The 20,698-nt window shown below is 33.3% G+C and overlaps 2 protein-coding genes across 6 annotated transcripts; one reads left to right on the top strand and one right to left on the bottom strand.

Annotated features, from left to right (window-relative positions):
• Positions 2,908-9,528, top strand: LOC109330727 (long chain acyl-CoA synthetase 2-like). The gene is made up of 19 exons (XM_019565012.1): positions 2,908-3,253; positions 3,538-3,601; positions 4,353-4,445; positions 4,542-4,598; positions 4,742-4,790; positions 4,948-5,024; positions 5,321-5,360; positions 5,472-5,566; positions 5,782-5,946; positions 6,520-6,630; positions 6,729-6,816; positions 6,968-7,034; positions 7,109-7,184; positions 7,257-7,374; positions 7,675-7,920; positions 8,184-8,323; positions 8,601-8,783; positions 8,867-8,986; positions 9,280-9,528. The coding sequence occupies exons 1-19, from the start codon at positions 3,105-3,107 to the stop codon at positions 9,316-9,318; spliced, it is 1,977 nt and encodes a 658-aa protein (XP_019420557.1). The 5' UTR covers positions 2,908-3,104; the 3' UTR covers positions 9,319-9,528.
• On the bottom strand, positions 9,646-19,623 carry LOC109330697. 5 transcript variants are annotated; one of them, XM_019564994.1, is made up of 16 exons: positions 19,359-19,623; positions 18,703-19,105; positions 18,060-18,226; positions 17,823-17,962; positions 17,333-17,352; positions 16,386-16,830; positions 15,900-16,000; positions 15,305-15,449; positions 15,096-15,164; positions 14,925-14,970; positions 13,617-14,068; positions 13,282-13,361; positions 12,453-12,588; positions 11,606-11,801; positions 10,207-10,289; positions 9,646-9,956 (listed from the first exon to the last, which is right to left on the bottom strand). In XM_019564994.1, the coding sequence occupies exons 1-16, from the start codon at positions 19,474-19,476 to the stop codon at positions 9,831-9,833; spliced, it is 2,727 nt and encodes a 908-aa protein (XP_019420539.1). In that variant the 5' UTR covers positions 19,477-19,623; the 3' UTR covers positions 9,646-9,830. The 5 variants fall into 5 exon arrangements, with proteins under 5 accessions (XP_019420539.1, XP_019420531.1, XP_019420514.1 ...); XM_019564986.1 differs by lacking the exon at positions 17,333-17,352 and having other exon boundaries at positions 13,617-13,908; positions 15,077-15,164; positions 16,386-16,983; positions 18,049-18,226; XM_019564969.1 differs by lacking the exon at positions 17,333-17,352 and having other exon boundaries at positions 16,386-16,983; positions 18,049-18,226.

Raw genomic sequence — 20,698 nt, 5'->3', positions numbered from 1 at the left:
TATAAAATTTGTTTTTATGTTTGTGTAAAAGAAATTTTATTTAATTGAAATTTAAAGTGGTGTACGCGTTTTGAATTATGTTTTATATTTTTTTGTCATTCTTATTGTTTTAAATAACATATATGATGAAGGAAATAAATACACAATTTCATAAATTGCTTATAATTTTTTAAGTATTTTATGATTTTTTTGATATCTAAAGACCTCTGAATAATAGACCCAGTAGACATCTATGAAGATCAAAAACAGGAACGAGTCTAAATATAAATAAATTTGTCGGGTCAAAATAGTACACTATCATATCTATGGAGTATCAATTATAAGATTTGTTCAATCATGTAGTGGAATATAAAAACTTGTATTAAACTACTATATATTTTTAACATGTGTATATATCATATGTTGTTGTATATATGATGACATCATATGTTGCACCTAAGAACGAGTTGTTATACCAATTCCCAACTACATTAATTAATCGATTCTTGTTCAAACCAAACTATATCTAACTTAACTAGCAAATCTTGCATTTTTTTTCTTCTTCTGTGGTTTGCTTATCTGAAATTGATTATTTCATTAATTGGATTCAATTTTCAACTCATTCCTACCACTATTAGAGATATAAAAAAGTAAAAATACATCACCTTCTCTCTTTTATAAGCAAATTTCAATAATTTCACACATATTGAAAATTATTTAAAAATTAATTAATTCTTTGATTTAATAAAAAAAATATTCAAATAATTCCAATTATTATTTAACATGATATATGGAAAGTTGTTTCAATTAAATGTGATATTAAAAATATGTAATTTGTAATTTGCTTATAATTGAGACAAAATATATTAATGTTTTTTATGTTATAAGTTTGTAAATATTTTATGTTAAAGTGGACTTTTATGATTAAAACACCGTTATTTATTTATTGAGAGAAGTAAAAAAATAAAATAAAATGATGTATAATTATTAAATGGTGATAAGAATTAGAACGTTTAACTAAATACTGGAATTATTAATTAAAGTAACAATAATTTTGAAGAGAAAAAAAGTCTAAAACAACTAAAGTTATAGAATGAATAATGTAGTTTATATTCCCATCAATGACTGGTCCAGATTATGTATAGTGTGGGCACAACCCCATCAAAGTTTTAATTTTTTTGGGCCATATGCATTTTTGTGTTGAATAAATTATTTGCCAAACTCACTCAAAAGTTTCTAAAACGAGAAAATGTGGTCAATGTATTAAAAATGAAAATATATATTAGATGTTTCAACTTATTAAAACTTATAACTACAATTATGATTATCAACCTTTTATATTTCATGGTCTAAATGTCTAGTTTGAAAGGTGTATTAAATAGTAAAGTCTTACATACATTGAATATGTAGGACATAAATCATTTATTATATATCTTGGACAAGTATCCCTCAACAAGTTTTTAGAGTGAAATTAAGTTCAATTATTCTAGAATTGTATTAAAGTTTGTCTTGATGCTAGATCACCCTCAAACGCCAAGTCATACAAAATGTGTATATGATTTACGTTTTGTAAGGATTGAGTACTCTTGTATACTCACATTAATAACTAATATAATGTTTTTATAAACTTCACCCTAGGGATGACAATAAAAACCGAACCTGTGGGTACCCGCCCGAACCGAACCCAAATTTAACGGGGAAAATTCGATGTGGTTGAGTTCGGGTTCGGGTTTGGTATAGCAAAGACCCTAACCCGAACTCGCCCCGAAGTAAGATAATTCAATTTAAAAGTGAAATTTTTATCATTTGCTAATTGTTTTTAATTTCTAATTTTACTTTGCACACTATTTGATCGTCAAACATAAAAGAAATGAAATAATACAAGAGAAAATAGAAATGTTAGAGAAAAATTACACGAAAATAATATCATATTTTCCTTAATACTTTATCATTTTCGGGTTTTTTTTCGAGTTCGGGGATGATATTTTTATTTTCAACCCCGTTGAGTTTGGGTTTTGAATTTTGGGTTCGGGTATGTGCAAACCTGACCCCGACCCGTCCGGTTGCCATTCCTACTCTAGATACTCCATCCTCATATTAAGGGTGTTTAAGTGTTGAAATTTAATTGGTGTTGTATGATCCTATTATATATAAAAATGTTTAAGTATTATATTTTGTGAGGTTGAATATCTCTTTATACTCACATAATCAATATATTTCTCTATAAAACAAATTGTTATACTTTTAACACTATGCATTCAATATTAACTGATAAATTAATATGCACCACAAATATTAACTGGTAAATTTGGAGTATTAATTGATATGCACCACAAATATTAACTGATAAATTATCAATATTCATTGTTATTTCCCCCTCTCATCATTAAACAAGATACTTGTGAGCACATTTAGTGTCAAATAAACTTTTCATTGTTAAGTGCTTAAAACATTAACTCTTATGTTTTTTACACGATTTGAAAGTTGCAAAGCACAATTCCTTTAATTTCTTATAATAAAATTTATTTTGTAAAAGATACAAATTATTAAAAGATGCCATTAATGATATATAAGCATATCCATCATTGATTTATAATAAACTCATTAAACATTATCAATGATGATGATTTTATTAATATCATCGATCCTGAACCATGTAATAATTTCTCGGCATATAGATACGATAAAACTCTTTTTTCTCTCCAAAAATATGATGACTTTTAATGTAGAGTAATAGGATGCATGACAATAATATCAAGGGTAGCTTCACCAACTTTCACAGCAAACATAAATGCATACATATAGAAGGAGGTTGAGTTACTCAAAACATGCAAAAAAGAACAAACAAACAAAGAAGGTACTAAGAAAAGTGGTACAAAAAATGTTGAGACATATCTGACAAAACCAATCTTACAATTTATTGCATTGGTTGAACCAACATCCTTAACCACTTCCTTGGTTCACATGCATTTCTCTCTTTCATATTTACTTCTAACTAACTACCCTTTTACCTCATTATTATTTATTACATGCATCAGATAAATTCCCACTAGTGATTGATAAAATCATCATTATCTGAACCTGCAAGACAGAGTTCAGAAACAGAAGCCTGAATATAGTTGAATATGGCAGAGATTTATACTGTGAAAGTTGAAGAAGGAAGGGTAGAAATTGATGGAAAGCCATCACTAGGTCCTGTCTATAGATGTATTTATGCTAAACATGGTCTTTTGGAATTGCCTCTTCATTTAGACTCTCCATGGGACTTTTTCAGGTCACTTTTCTTTTCTTTTGGTGCAACACTTTTTACTTACATAGGTTTAAAACCTTTGCCTCAAACTACTTTAATATTTGTTCTCTTATTAATATTTATATTTTATAGTACAACAATATAACATTACCTCATTTTACACATTGTCAATCAAAATGAAGTTTGATAGATTGTTTATTTTTCACTTTATAATCTCACGTGATTTAAAAACACAATTTATATTAAAGAAGTTTAGTATTTGGATTTGAGGACTTATTTGTTAGCATTTTTTATGTTTCCTTTGATAGGGACACTGTTAAGAGGAACCCCAGCAACCCAATGCTGGGTAGGCGTCAAAAAACTGATTCAAAGGTACCAACTTCATGTATTTTTGTTACTCTTATAGCAGAAGATACTTTATTCTTTTATTATACTCATAATTATAGTTAGTGTTTTAAATTGCAGTTATAGTTAATGTAATTATAGTCATTGTGATCATTATAGTGTAAATATTTTTATGATTAATAAATGTTTTTATAGTTAATGTTATCCAATGCGATTAATATAGTTCGATACGGTTGCATTACAGTCACATGATTATGAATTAATACAACGATTGCGGTCATATGCACTTAATTGGGACTAGGGGCAGAACCGGAAAATGAATTAGAGGGAGAAATTTATGTATGTGAAGTAAAATTAACAATAATTAATTTCTAATGTAAATAATTATTCAAAGTTTAATTTAATGAAAACATATATGTGACTATTTCTTATGTAAAAAATGATGCACCTGATTTTAGTCATTCAAATTGTACTAAGAAATTTGGAAGAATATATCATATAAGTAGTATAAAAAATTGCTTCATAAATACCTATTTAACTTCAAATGCAAGAGGAAATAATATAAGAGGAAATAATATAAGAATTTAAAAGAGTGAAAATTGTATCGTATGTAGTTCATCCCTTACTATGTCGAAGTATGGAAAAACATGACCAATGTGACAACAATCGCGAATACTACTAAAATACTATAATATTACAATCGTAATTGCGGTTGCGAAGTACAATTTAAAACGATCTCGAAAACATGGTTAACATTTATTTTGATCTGAATTTGCAGGTTGTGGGTCCCTATGTATGGCTGACATATCAAGAGGTTTATGATGCTGCAATCCAAATGGGTTCTGCTATGAGAAGCCTTGGTCTCAATCCTGTTAGTCTTCAACACTTGTTGCTCTTCAATGCTACTTTGTATTGTTAACCATTGCATGAGAAATTTGTAATCTAACTTGTGTTTTTGTATCATAAGGGTGATTGTTGTGGCATATATGGCTCTAATTGTCCTGAATGGATCATTGCAATGGAGGTATAGCACAAAGGCTGATGTTTTAATATAGAGTATTATGGTGTTGTTCGATGCATGCAGCCGATCTTATTAATGCTTATCTGTTGTTGTTGTTGTAATTATTTCAATGTTACTTCACATGATTCAAATGTTTTCATTTGCAGGCTTGCAATAGTTGTGCAATAACATATGTTCCATTATATGACACCCTTGGTATGTGTTTTCTGCACCTAATATATGTCTCAATATTCAACCATTTCCTATTAAAAGCTTGTGGACACAAATGAGAGCATAGTTTGTCGCGCGTCGCTTGCTCGACATTAGTTCTGTCAGGTAGGGAACAACATTAACTCGGGTTTATGTGTAACAGGTCCAAGCGCAGTCGAGTTTATCATAAACCATGCTGAAGTTTCAATAGCATTTGTGCAGGAAAAAAAGATCTCATCAGTATGTTCCACTTCTTTGATTACAACCTTTTTCACCACTTCAAAATGGAGTATTTAACATGATTTATTTGAAGATATTTCTGTATGCCATTTAGGAAAATAATATGAACCTGGTTTCACATTTTGAAGCTGATAAAATGCCACATTTATTTCAAGTCCTTCTTTAGGTTGTTATGTACTTGCACTTGATTGTAATTAGTAACATATCCAATGAATTTCTTGAAGATACTTAGTTTATTATCTGTGACAGAACTGCACTATATATTGTTTTGTCTCTAATGAACTTTGTTTCTACAGATATTGTCATGTCTTGATCAGTGTTCTTCAAATCTTAAAAGTATGTCAAGTATTGCTATCTTAGTTACACTGTTTTTTTGAAAGGATCTTAGTTACTCATAGTTTAAGTGTTTTTCCAATAGTGACTGATCTCTTTAAAATAATGGTGCAGCTATTGTGAGCTTTGGAAATGTTTCAACCACACAAAAGAAGGAAGCCAAGGAGCATGGCGCGTCCTGCTTCTCGTGGGAAGAGTTTCTCGAGCTGGTAAGATGCTAAATCTTGTTCTCATTTTCCTATTTATGTTTCAAATTAGGAGCATGAATCGTTTTGATTTTGTATTACGAGATATTAGAATAATAACATGAAGGTGAACTTCGACGTAACGGTAGAGTTGCTGCTTAATGACAAAAAGGTGAACCTCGGTGGCCCTTTAGATATTACAATAACTTTAATAGCTTCCTTTATCTTCCTTTGTCTAGGGAAGTATGGATTTGGATCTACCATCAAAGAAGAAGAGTGACATTTGCACAATAATGTACACAAGTGGAACTACTGGAGAACCCAAAGGTGTCATAATCAAGAATGAGGCTTTCATGGCTGAAGTATTGTCTATTGACCACATACTTATGTTGACTGACAGAGTGGTAACATAACCATTTTCCTTCAAGCTTCATTACTTTCATGTTCCATCCATCTTTCTTTGGACTGATATGATTATAAAAGTTGAAATGATTCTCAAACAGTAACATAATAGTTAAACCCTATGGGATGAATAAATGCTCCAATGATATTATGATTAATGTGTAGTAAGAGTCTGGATATAAGATATGTGGAACAAAGCTATGCTCATTGGTTGTAAATGGTACATACCCTTGAGGTTGCAGATTCAACACTGCAACTTTTTCCAATCATTAAACAAGTAGTTAAAACAATTGCATGACAGGACTTAGTAAATTTTCCTTTCTAATAAAAATGGTGGCCCAGTACACGAGACTCCCACTTAATGAGGTCTGAGAAGGGTAGATGGACACAGTCTTAACCTTGTAAGTAGAGAGGTTTTTCCCAGGATTTGAATCCGTGACCTCATGGTCACTAAGCAACAACATAACCGTTGTGCCAAGAAATATTACTTGTAATACAAGGATTAAGAAGACAAGGTTGAGTTTCTCATATTTGTATAATGCTACAGTATTGATAAGAAATATTACCTTTTGTAGGCAGGAGAGGATGATGTCTACTTCTCCTTTCTTCCTCTAGCTCATGTATATGACCAGATAATGGAGACCTATTGCATACACAAAGGCTCCTCAATAGGATTCTGGCAAGGCGTAAGATTTCGATTCATTTCATGAAATTAGTTTTTTGTTCCTTCTTAAATGATCTCTCTTAATGCTTCATCTCTAATTTTTCACATTAAATCTTGCAGGATGTCAGGTTCTTGATAGAAGATATTCAAACACTGAAACCAACTATATTCTGTGGTGTTCCTAGAGTTTTCGACCGGATTTGTTCTGGTATGACAAGAATTCTTCTTATGCTCTTTTCTTGTGGCATGACTATGATATTAAAACAATGCTGTTAACATTAACTTTCTGAACCTTATTTTTGTATAACTACATTATAGTATTATACACTAATTACTGACTACAAGCTTTGCACCTGAAGGTATTAATAGCAAAGTTTCTTCTGGAGGAGCACTTCAGAGTACATTATTTCATTATGCATATAACTAGTATGTTTTAGCACTAAGATTTGAGTGTTTTGAATTATCTATCCAAGTGTAAACTAATCTGAAGCCTAATGCAGCAAGTTAAGATATCTGGAGAAGGGTCTTCCACAACATAAAGCAGCACCTCTGTTTGATAGGCTTGTGTTTGATAAGGTATTCTACTTTATTCTTATGAGCTTTTCACATGGTTTGGTTTCAAGACTAAAATATTGTGTCTATTGATAGACAAAACAAGCGTTAGGAGGACGAGTTCGGATCCTGTTATCAGGTGCTGCTCCTTTGCCTAGGCATGTGGAGGAGTTTTTGAGGATCACTAGTGGATCAACATTATCACAAGGATATGGTATGGTGTTTGAATCTTCTGTTATAAATATTAGGGGTGTGTAAAACATTTTGATGATGACTCTTAAACAAAGAGCTTCATAGAAATTTTTTGAACTAAAACTGAATTTACATGAAGTCATCTCTAGTGAGAAATATTTCCATCCTATAGTTCTAGCCTGATTTTTTGTTTTCTTGAGGACTCGATTGTGATGCGATTATGGACCAAACTGTAACATAACAGCTGCGATTGCGATTGTGGACCACAATTTAAAACCCGATATGTCGAGTTAACTAACATATTATGATTTTGATGTGATAGGTCTTACTGAAAGTTGCGCTGGTTGTTTCACGGCAATCGGTGATGTGTTTTCTATGATGGGAACAGTTGGAATCCCCATGACAACCATTGAGGCCAGGCTTGAATCTGTGCCAGAGATGGGATATGATGCACTTTCGAGTGAAGCTCGTGGAGAAATTTGCCTGAGAGGAATTACATTGTTCTCTGGGTACCACAAGCGCCAAGATCTTACTGAAGAGGTTATGGTTGATGGTTGGTTTCATACAGGTAGATCCACATGTTGTTATGGATTCAAAAAACAATCTTTAAATAGATGAAGAATACCATTTTTGAACTTCTTTAGTATTATTAACTAACCTCTTAGAATCTTGAGAAAATGCTACATAACATGTGAGACATTACTGAACAAACAGTGGACATTATCTAATTAGTTTTGTCTTGTCTTTACTTGCTTCATTTTTTGTACATTTACATTATTGAAGTTGTCATATATAGCCTCAAAATCATATTCAATTTGGAAATCATTGCAGGTGACATTGGAGAATGGCAACCAAATGGAGCAATGAAAATCATTGATAGGAAAAAGAATATCTTCAAATTGTCTCAAGGAGAATATATAGCTGTGGAGAGTATTGAAAACAAGTATTTGCAATGCCCTCTTATAACATCGGTATGCTTATGCAAAAATAGAGAATCAAGAATATGTTGCATTTTTTTGTTCAATATTCAGTTTTTAATGAAAAGAAATGACTCGGAAGTCATATGCTCAAATCCTGAAAAACAGTCTATTCGCTTGTGAAGGTAAGTCTATGTACATCCACCCTCCCTATACCCCACTAGGTGGGAGCCTCGTGCAAAAGTTCATTTACAAAGCAGCATTACAATGTAGATCAATGACTAAATTTGTTTAATGTGACATTGGATAATAATTTTTCTTTTCTATGTAGATTTGGGTGTATGGAAATAGTTTTGAGTCATTCTTAGTGGCTGTGGTGGTCCCTGAAAGAAAGGCTCTTGAGGATTGGGCACTAGAGCATAATTTGACTGATGATTATGAGCATTTATGTGATAACCTGAAGGCAAGAAAATACATTATGGATGAGCTCAATAGCATTGGTCTAAAGCACCAAGTATGTATAATCCCTTAGTTTCTAGTTCTATAGTATATTTTTGCTCATTCTAGCTACATCTAACATTCAAGAAATTCTCTCAGCTTAGAGGATTTGAACTGCTAAAAGCTGTTCATTTGGAACCAATTCCCTTTGACATTGAGAGAGATTTAATAACTCCAACATTCAAACTGAAGAGACCACAGATGCTCAAGTACTATAAGGTTTGACTCGTGATCAATATTTCATAATTATTAATTTTGCATTGCTCCCATCATTCTATAAAGTTCATAGTACACTTTTATCTTGTTTTGACTCGGCACAACGGTAAAGTTGATTGTCTCGATACTATGAATTCAAATCCTGAAAACACCCTTTTATTGACAATCTGTAGCAAATGTAAATTGGTTTTGGCATCTATGCATCAGATGCAATGCCTATCTATGAATTCAAGTCAAATTGTTGGAGTGCTTTACATGAATAAATTCAAGTTAATGTTTGCCATTATTATTTACAGGACCATATTGATCAACTATACAAGGAAGCAAAGGTGTGAATCATGTGGGCATGCTATATGCATCAGTATTAATTTCTGTTTGTAGAATCAAAAGCTATCTATGTACCTCAAAAAAGCTATCTGGTTTCTTGTATATTTTGGCTTATTACTGTATTGACTAAAATGAAAAGCTACAATGGTCAAATATTGTCAAGATTATTTAATAAGATTATGGGAACATTATTATGGAAATGCAATATGTGATTTGTTGAAGGATCACTTCTTCTAACATCATTATTATAAAGAATACCAATGCTCATTGGTGAGTGAGTAAAGAATATTAACTATATATTATAAAGAATTTGTAAATGCCCTGAGAAATTAGAATGGAATCCACAAAAATGATTTGCTTATGTACACAATCTATGTCTAAGTTTACAAAACTATTTCCCAAGTTCTCAAGAGAAGAAGAAACCATAACCAATCACATAAAAGGATACAAGAAACATGGTTTTCCCAATCTCAAGATCTGATCTTGAACATAAGCATGCCACTCTAACTGGTTGGCGATTCTATACAGGTTGGTGAACATGCATATTCTCATGAACACTCATCACAACATTCCTCATCTCAGGGAAGATGGATATAAGTAGAAGTTCAAAGATGGCATAAGCAAGTTGCTTCACACATATAGAAGACTACAATCAAATAAGATAAGTGTAATTGTTAGTTTAGAAGAAGAAAAGTAAGTTGCCAAAATAGACAAAACAAAACTAAAACAAACACAAGAAAGAACAAAAATGTTTCCTGAATAACCATTCTTGACGCCTGCCGAGCAACTTTGCGATGTATAATGCCAAATACTTATACTTTACATTATAAAAAGTAAAGTTGTCCGAATCAGTTGTACATATATATATCATCCCAGAAATGAGAAAGAACTTTAACCTGACTGAAATAATATATATCGCTGGCACATCGTCTGTACTGTTTCTGCCCGATTAAGCTGACTAAGGCTGCTGGAGCTCCGTCTGACAAAAATGGAGGCGACTTTATATGTTAAAGTCTTGTGATGTAAATTATGAGAATGAGAATGATATGTACTTCAACTATCACATGGTTCAAAAGATTATATAAATAACATGAAATTACCATAACATTCGAAGGCTGTTCTTTAGAAATAATGCAAGCTTGGAAGGCTTCTTTTCAAAACATTATAATATTGTGGGGACTATATGAAAATTTTAGCTCATTAAGTAAAGATTCTATCCACATCAGTTCTTGAGAAGCTAGAGCTAAACTTTTGTACTCAATCTCTATGCTGGACCCGGATATTGTATGTTGTTTCTTGGACCGCCAAGTAATAATATTAGGACCTAGGAATAAATATATACCAGAAGTTGATTTCCTGTCATCTAGGTCTGAGGCCGAGTCAACATCACAAAATGCAAGTACATTTAGGGGAGCTGTAGTAGTAGTTGATTAAATGGATAACCCAAAGGAAACAATATCCGGTAGATACCTAAGAATCATCTTCACAATAGTCCAATGGGTTTGAAGAGGCTGACCAATAAATTGTCAGACATTATTTACAATGTAAGCTATGTATTATGTATGTTCTTGTCACGTTAGGACATATTGTAAAACTCCAACAATTAACTTGTACATGGTAGTCTTCATAATAATCCGCCGAGCATGGGTTTGGCTGAGGTCATATGAGCTCTTTCTAGGAGATCTCTGATGTATTTAGATTGAGATAGAAACAGAGATCCATCGGAAATATGTTTGACCTCTATACAAATAAAATAATCTAGTTTTCCAAGTTGTTTAAGAGCAAATGTTGAACTAAGCTCTATGATGACTTGATTAACATGAGAAAGGGAACATCTTACGACTATAATTTCATCTACATATACTAGCACATAAATCTTGTAGGTCAGACAAGTATGAATAAAGAGAGAATTATCACATTTGTTTACTTGAAAACCAATTTTGAGAAGAGACCCTTTTATTCTTTCAAACCACTATCTAGGAGCCTTTCTGAGACCATAGATTGCCTTGTGTAACTTGCATACTAAGGTTTTATCACTGTGCCGAAAACCCACTGGTTAAGTCATGTATACTTCCTCATCAAGAAATTCATTTAAGAAAGCATTATTGATATCTAGTTCCTCAATAGGCCAGTTATAGGAAACAACAAGAGTTAACAAACATAATAACTAACTCTTAGTACTATTCTCTAATACATCTTATTATAATAAAGGTTAAATATAAGGGAAAGAAGATTATAACTAAAATTACAATCTTAAATAAATCAACTTAGGACTCAACAGAAAATAGAACTAACCAAAAAGCAGTTTCTTGACATCACTTGCTCTTCTTGCAGCCTCAAGCTGTTGCTCAAAAGACCCTGACCCTGATTTAGCCATCTTAATTCCACCAGATTCACTTAATGTTTGCAGCTTTTGATCAATTCCGCTGCCACCACTTAATACCTGAGGAGCCCGTAATCTTACAAAAAAGGTACCTCCAGGCCAGAGGATCTGCAAGTACAAGTAGATAACATGAAACATTACCACAAGCCAATGGCAATTATTTTATAAATTTTCCTTTTGATTGGTGAGACTTGCATCCATCTGACTTGGAGAAGAGTTAACTTTAAGATTTTTAAGGGAACCTTTTTCTCACAAGACAGATCAGAATGCTCGGAATTTTAAAGGGAGCCTTTTTTTTTCTTTCCCTTGCTATGGTATAAGATTCTGTATATGTCTTCTCTTTAGTGTTTAGATAAGAGTGTAAGACACAAATTTTATCCACTTAAGTATCTATTAACAAACAGCTTGAACAATGATCTAGTGCTCTATATGCTCAACCAGATAGAGAAATGGTTACTCGATAAGACTATTGACAGTCATTTAAGCAGCGTCTCAGAGGGTGAAGTCTTATATGAATCGAACGACGTCATAATACTTTATCATAAATCATGTTCATTAACAAAACATTGATCTCTAAGTCTTTCTTAATCATTTCCCCTATGATTTTTCTTGGCCTTCCTCCAGGAATTGGACTAGCTTCCATTTGATCTACTCTCCAAATTGGACTATGATATAATTTTGCATCGGAAAAATGATTTGAGTCAGAAAACAATGTCCAAGAAAAAAGGCAGTATAAATTTTTGGCTCCAAAATCCTTACATCTTGGATCCACCGAATCCCTTGGGCGACAGTATCCTCTCTTCTGAGCCAATGAATCTCCCGCAAGAGACAATCATCAATAGCATCTTCCATCACCAACTGTAGTATTTGCTTTGAAATCCAAAAGACCTGTCTTCTGCTTGAAAAGAAATGAACTAGCATTAGAAACTTCTAACTGATGGAAACTATTAAAGGAATCAACAACATCACGAGATTTAATATTTTACTAAGTCAAATCCAATTTTCTCAGAAGTATAACAAAATTTCAAGGGGTTGAAATCTGATTATGGACTTATGGTTATTGCCATGCAGAACAAGGTGGAGAAAACATGAAAAACAAGTCAAGATAGTAAAGCACCAAATAATGGATTTTATTTCTACCCCATCCATTCAGTGTCATAAAATTTCGATTTAGGCAAGCTATGAACATAAAAATTCCCCTTGGGCTTAAAGTATGACAAAGCAATAAGCATAGGTTCACCAATAATAATTGTGTCAAGATTTAATTTAATTGTCATATTGAGACTTGAGAGTGTGCAAGGAACAAAGAGCAAACTAGTTCACACTCAAAACTATCATCACCATACATGTCAGGGAGCGCAACACTCTAAAGCCTTAAGTTGTGGGGTAAAAGTCTAGAAATCAGTCCAGTTAACATATAAAATCACATTTACATATATTACATAACTTGCAAGGTCGAAAAAACATTGAACACAACACCAGAAGAGGCATCTCTAAATTGGCATAACATTAAAGTTTTAGACAATATATGAACAATATTTCATAGCATGTACTTGAAAATACAGAAAGACCAAACAAAGTAATGTACCTTAGCCAGCCCCTTTTCTTAAGCTGAAATATGTTGTCAACCAAATTCAAAATAGGAACACTCACATTTGGTGGGGTCCACTGAAAAAATAGTCAGACTAATGAAGGTTAATAGAGTATCTTCTAAACCCAAAAAGACGTGTTCTCATCAAAGAATGGATCATCATGTTTGCCTCATGGTTCATATTTTTGAGCAGGGCTTCTTTCATTTGTTTGCAGCTAATGAATAATCTAAGCACATACCAATAAGAAATGGCAAGCCAAATATCTCAATCTGAAAAACAAAGTGTTACGTGCACAACAAAAGAGAAAGAAAATCCAGATGACTACACAGACCTCGGGTGGAACTCCATCTGGATCCTCCAAATTATCAGGTATTAGAGTCAAATTTGCAGCTGAAACATCCTTACCAACCTTAGCTTCCATCATCACATCATGTTTTCTATCTTGATCCAAGTTACTAGACTCTTTACCATGATTTACTACCTGTTGTGAATAATCCTTCGAGCTCAATTCATTGTCGGAATGCCACCCATTATCTTCTGCTACTTCTCCATCAATATTCTCATAGCCAACATGAGCTTCTTGCTCATTATCAGAGCTTAGCACACTTTCTGAAGCAATATGCCTGGAAATATTTTTATCCAGTTCATCTGCGGAGTTCCAAGTGTTAGACGTAACAGAACCTTCAGTGGTGGGCGATGTTGAACAACCAGCTTTTCGTATTAAACCATTCGGAACTCCTTTAAACTGGCGTGCAATATCATCCACAGCATCATCTACATTGACTGCCAATATAAAAAAAATCGAATGTTACATTTGGACTAAGGCTTCATTTTTGTTGTTGCATATTTGGAATACACGAGAAAAATATCAAGAAACACTATAGGTAAAAAAAGTATGCAAATCATAAGTTAAAAATAAATGCTTTGTATGTTGGAAAACAAAGGAATGATGCAAATATGAGAAAATGACATTAAATTTCTTCTAGACAGTTCTCTCATAGTAGCATTATAGCCATCCAGTTACAAAGAAAACTGAAGAGAAAGGTCATTAATCAAAACACTACTTTATCAATTATGGGTAAATAAATTCATTGGAGGAGTTTTCTATGATAAAAACAGCAAATATCTGCATTCAACTTCGACCGAAAACTTCAATCAGTTGCTAAAAATAAAAATTTATCCAGCTGCCTTGTTCCGCCATGTTCCACAGCCCTGGTGCCTACACGGTCTGGCTATGAACTATCCTTCCGACTATCCCCAGGCAAACACATGCAACACAGGTTCGAGAAACACAGTGGAGTGCTTTAAACCAATTAACAATGAGCCTTGGAAGAACTGCACCACAAAGGCCATATAAATCCCACACTGGAATTTGGAATCTCATACTTCTAATGTGGGACTTAAGTCCCATAAGTTGCAATTGTATTCCCGATTCTGACTGGTAGAACAACAAACTGAAATTGATTTCAGAAGTTCTGAAAACAGAATTGCTAGTCCAATTCCACAAACTCATCAAGCATATTCATACGAGAACCAACCGAATCCTAACTTGCAGGTCACCTCACAGTGAATATCTATAACCTGAGCACTTAAACTACAAGAATGACAGAACAATCCAAAATGTTAAAATCATATATACCTGCCAGGGTCCTCATCATTGAAGAAGATTTCCCAAAAGAATAGCTCTTCAAGGGAAAACAGGAAAAAATATTATGTCAGATTGTCATTTTCCCATCTCTAACAAAAGAAATAATATAAAGACCACTAGTCTGATGTTATGATAAGAAATACCAAGCGGACGAATATACACCTTTGAGGACACACTCAAAAAGTCCCACACTTCATGTTGTTCGGCAACATTAGCAATTGACAAGAGATCCTGAAGCAAGAGAGCACAGTTGATCGAATGATATAATTATTAAGTAAGTACAAATGAAACTATTTCTTTAAACAGTTATAGGCAACAACAACAACAATAATCAAGCCTTAATTCTGCTAGGTGGAGTCGACTAAAAATACCTGAAGATATTTATTAAGTTGAATGCAACGCTGATGCACAAAGGCATCCTCTGTGCTCGAGTAAAATATCCTTTTAGGAGGCAAATGTAATGTGTAATTGGGGATTTCTTTTAGATGTCGATGTAATCTCTCAAAATTCCTGTATCTGAATGCCACCAAAATAAATTTTAGTAATGTCAAAGCACAAAAATAAATATGGAACAAAACAATTTTGAAACTCAATCACATTTATTCTCAATCAAGGATCAGTTTGTTTTAAGAAATGGAGGAAAGAGAATGATTCAATAATAAAAAACAAACCAATGATCACAGTATTTTGCTGTATGGTTAGAACTTCACACCTTCAACATTATCACCTTCGTCAACTCAGTTCTAATTAACTTTGTAAAATACGGCAACTCAGTACACTAGACTCCCATCTAATGGGGTCTGGAGAGGGTGGATATATGTAGCATTACTCTAGCAATGTTAATTGCCTAATGGACTATATTTTTATGTAATTGTTTACAATTGTAATAAACGCAAAGCAATCGCAACCACAATTTAAACTCATACGTCCATTGGTAGAAATGAAAGAAAGAAGCAAACCATATACCTTCTCTTTACAAACCAAGTCTTTTCTTGCCCGTTAGTCACTGCGATTGAATATACAGCAAAAGATTTGGAACTAAGTTTCTCAAAATATGCTCCCATTACCTAAAGTGTAAATAGACAATAAACAACAATCAAATTAAGTGAAAGGAAGTGACCACAGAGAAATATTTCATTTATCAAAACTCTAACCCATTCTAAAAATAGCGGCCCAGTGCACGAGACTCACACCTAGTGGGGTCTGGGAAAGGTAGTTGCACACAACCTTACCCTCGCAAGGGAAGAGGTTGTTTACAGGATTTGAACTCATGACTTTCCAATCATAAGACAAACAACCTTACCATTTGTCCTGGTTAAAGTTTATCCTTTTATTTTTATAAAACTAAAGAGATTAATGAACAATGTGAAATGAGGGTGTCAATAATCTTAGTCTCCTGCACATATATATTTCGTAAGTTTTACATTAAAATGAGAGTGTCAATACTCATACCCGGCACCGAAGCTTGGGAACAAAATGTCCCTGGCCACTCTTACCCCGAAATCCTTCGCCATGCTTCTCAAATTCAGAGGTATAGAACTCTGACATTGTGGATCCTCCTTTATTAGTTTGGAATCCTAAGGCAGAAGCACTGTTTGATCTCATGAGAGGAACTTTACATTTATTAGCAGCAGCAACATCCTTGACATCATTCACTTCATCCACTTGGTGCCGCGCTGTTTCGAAACATAATTCCATGTCAGGATCCAATGAAGACTCCGACCTAATAGTGCTTCCAACATTTAGTTGAGATTCTGAACCCACACTATTCAGTGGTTTATCCTTTTTCCTATTGTAATTCTTTCCCTTTGTCCACATGTTGTCAAGATTCTCGGGCATAAGAACTTCAGTTCTTCTCTGAGTTGCAGCTTCCAGCATTTGTGCCCAATCAGCAGAGCCAGTGTGACTATCATGTCGAACCCCGCCATCGACCGAATGACCATGATTTTGATCAGTTGCTGTAGTAGTCGACTGATCACCACCACTCATCCAACTTAAACCATTCTCATGAAGGACAAGTATAAGAGACTCAATCACTTCATTAATATACCTGATCATAAATTTTCATTATTAGATCACCAGCATGATAGATTTATTCAAGAAATCAGGAATAAAGTCCACATTTTACAATGTTTCTGAATTAAAATGTTTTCAATTTTCTCAACTAGAGAATAACCGACCTCACCTAGTGGGATAAGGGTTTTGGTTGTTGTTGTTGTCTAAACTAGAGAACATGTTACACACTTTTTTTCTTGGATAAACCGACAATATATTTTGAGCTTGTTATTAGATATTAACTACAAGTCTAACAGCTTAGCATTTCCATTGAGTTATAGAATGCGGTAGACTTTGAACTTCTGATTAGGACATTGATCATTGTACATTGGATCTTCACATAGGTTTCAATTATGTACCAAGACTTATCCAATAATAAAAACAAAACCTCAAAAAGTATTCATTTATATCTGAAATAATGGGTGCAAACAACTATGAGATGCATAAGCACGGCATAAAGATTAGTTAACTGTAATAGAATAAATGTCTCTAACAGACAGTTATTAGTGGAAAGGTGTAGCAGTTATGAATGAGTTACAGGAAGAGAGTGAGAGCATTAGGGGATCGGGAGAGAGGGAAAGTGTAAAAAGCCCAGGTGTCTCTTGGAATCGGAGAGTCTGTATTGTCATTGTTCTTCACATCTGTCTCGGTATCGTCTTGATACAGTTTCAGAGATAGTATCCTATCAATAATACGACACTTTTACCGTGAATTCAAGTCAAGTGCTATCGACTAGCATCAACGATTGACAAGATATGTACTGTTAAGGCACACCTCACAACAAGAAAGCCTTGAAATAAATGAAATATAGAAACAAAATATTCAATAACATACCCAGGGCTTGCCAAATCCAAAACAGGTTGCAATACCAAGCAAGTTATAATTTCCCGAGCTATAGATCGAATGACCGGACATTGAGCTTCTCGTTGTCTTAGCACTGTAGCTAATACCCCACTCACTAGCTGCTGAAGAACCTACAAAAAGTGTAATCATTAGTTAAGGTATGAGACGTGCTTCTCGAAAGTGAAACATAGATAATATCCGAACACTCCACTCACACCTTGTACTCACTCTCTGGTGATATTAATGCTGGATGAAGTTCCTTAGAATTCAAGAGATGGAATTTCAACCTTTCATCCCTCTCCTCAGAAGATAATGTTAACATAACATCAACACCTATGGCAGCTTGGTTTCTTCTGAAAAGGTCTATGTGATCACCTATTAAATCAACTATATCCCTGGAATGTACGAAAAGCAAAACACAAATAAGTGGCTTTTTTCGGTATCTTGTACCAACCAAGCTAGGGAGCACCAATATAAATAAAAGACATGGATACAACATGACAAGGATACATTGATATGATACAAGTACAAAAAAATAACTTAAAGAAATATAGATAAAGTATATATGCATATAAAAGTAATGGATATGGCACCAACACCTATTGATTAGAGTGGCAAGGAACACAATTCACCTTCAGCAATGTTCAAGGTACGAGATTTGTGAGTGGAAAAAATAGGTGTTGGAAGAACTTTGCCATTTAGAATCAAATTGTGGATATCATTGGTCTCGAATTTAAAAAGTAAGGACACAGAAACCATTTTGAAGTATTTGTACTACGTAGCAACAAGATATCATGACAATAGGTAATGAAGAACTCGCCAAATTCCTTTCCTTCTAGAAGCAAATATAGGAGGGAGAGAAATCAAGTACCTAGTTATCAAGTCAACAAGGTTTATCTCTTTAACTCTCCCCGTCACTTCAGCAAGAGCATCCATGACTAAGTCGCGTATCTGCTCAGGAAACTCCCTATCTGAAGTAATTTCTGAGTACCACAAATCTACGACGAAATCTTTCAAGATCAAATCAATGAAATCGTTCAAGGCAGCTTCAACAACAGGAGAATCAATCTTCTTCTTCCATTTGGGACGCGGTGGTGAGGATGAGAGGCGTCCATCGTTTGGCGACAACTGTTTTTTCTCCAAATGAGATAGATAAGTCCTTCTTGTAGGTGGCTGAACCTTCCAATGGAATTCCACCTTATTCGAAAGAATTCGCAGAGCAGCCACAAATACAATGGAAATGGGTATATTCATCCACATTGATTTACTTGTATCTATCATTAACAACAAAACACACCAACTTAATCTTTTTTCTTCAAAATTTGCAGTCTTAAAGCATAACCAAACAAAGCAAAATATCAAATATGAACCAAATATTCAAAATTTGTAACCTTGACTCTTAAACAAAAACCCAGATAGCAAAATGAAAAATATCAATCAAAGATTCAAACTTTTCAGCCTAGAACAAAAACCCAGATAGAAAAATAGCAAATGTGAATAAAAGCAAATAAAAAAGGAATAACTTACGAGTGAAGAAATAGGAAATGGAGAAAATACAAAGTGCCCACCATAGAAAACGGAGCTTGGCTTCTTCAATGAGATCATAGATAGTATCCATTAATGGTGTTGGTGTTAGAGGACCCATTTCCTCTTTCTTCTTCTTTCTTCTTTCTGTAACTCAAACCGAACTATATGGCACCTTTGAATGTAAACATTACATGCGACAACCTCGCTCTTTCTTCGGTTTCAATTCGCTCTCCACGTAAGCTACTCTTTCTCTTTCTTTTTATATTGTTTTTTCTTCTTTATTTATAAATAAAAGTACACAAGCTTTGAGTATATACAAATACAAATAAAGAAAGTAAGCACTTTACCATGTTTAACTATGGCTTAACTAGCAATCAACCAAACCAACTCGCGGTATCCGTTCGAAACTCAATTCGTTATTTAGTTTGATAAACTTGATTTATGAACCAAACAAATCGAACTTGGGCTGGAAATTGAGCTCGCTCAATAAACGAGTCGAACTTAAGCTATATACAGTTCTACTCGTTAGATTTATGAGCCGACTCAATTTATATATCTATACTTCTGTACTATATATAAAGCCAAAACTTGAAATAAATAACTATCACCATCATTCTATTTTCCAATTTTGCTCTTAATATTTTTTATTTCTAAAGTAAAATCATATAATCTTAGATAACTATAATTAATACATATCACTTTAAGTTGGATATTATAACAAATACAAAAATTATTACACGGAGTAGATCCAATAAAAACATTTTAATTCTCTAAAATAAAAAATACAAATTTAATACTTAATATCATAAAATAAAAATGTCGGTCGGCAGACACGAAGTGTCTGTCGAAACGCTAGTATATATAAACTAAGTTTTTATGTTTATTGTTATTATATCATGACTCATGCAATTTTTTTATGTTTATTGTTATTATATATATAAACAAAGTTATATATATATATATATAAGAATTAATTATTTAAGTTGTCTAAATGAACCAATTCGAACTGAACCAAATAGTTTGCGAACTTTAATTGAGTCGAACTCGAGCTAAAAAATAATTTGTATCAAGTCGAGTTTCAAACAGAGCAAATACTTATCAAGTTGAACTTTGTTTCGACTCGTTTCCAGCCCTAAGCTTAATATTAAAAGCTAAAGCTAGAACTTGAAAGATGAATTGCTTATTGATAAAGTATTAATCTTTCTTAATTATTTTTGCTGTGGTTTTTTTGACATTTTTTGTCCTTTAAGAATTGGACTAACATTTATTTAATCTATTATTCTCCTTAAAAGCTTCTATCGTTTTTCTTCACACATGTTTAAATCAACTAAGATATAATT

Source organism: Lupinus angustifolius, chromosome LG02 (assembly GCF_001865875.1).
Source record: "Lupinus angustifolius cultivar Tanjil chromosome LG02, LupAngTanjil_v1.0, whole genome shotgun sequence".
Taxonomy (NCBI): Eukaryota; Viridiplantae; Streptophyta; class Magnoliopsida; order Fabales; family Fabaceae; genus Lupinus; species Lupinus angustifolius.
Note: the sequence above shows the minus strand (reverse complement) of the source record. Positions and strands in the feature narration are given on the sequence as shown.

Coding starts and splice junctions, on each gene's coding strand:
- LOC109330727 (XM_019565012.1), top strand. CDS start 3,105: ATGGCAGAGATTTATACTGTGAAAGTTGAAGAAGGAAGGGTAGAAATT. Junction 4,446..4,541: donor GAAGCCTTGGTCTCAATCCT/GTTAGTCTTCAA, acceptor TTGTATCATAAG/GGTGATTGTTGTGGCATATA. Junction 8,784..8,866: donor GCATTGGTCTAAAGCACCAA/GTATGTATAATC, acceptor AAATTCTCTCAG/CTTAGAGGATTTGAACTGCT.
- LOC109330697 (XM_019564969.1), bottom strand. CDS start 19,476: ATGGGTCCTCTAACACCAACACCATTAATGGATACTATCTATGATCTC. Junction 16,984..17,822: donor TTGGATTTGGCAAGCCCTGG/GTATGTTATTGA, acceptor ATTTATGATCAG/GTATATTAATGAAGTGATTG. Junction 11,802..12,452: donor GGATTCGGTGGATCCAAGAT/GTAAGGATTTTG, acceptor TTGTACTTGCAG/ATCCTCTGGCCTGGAGGTAC.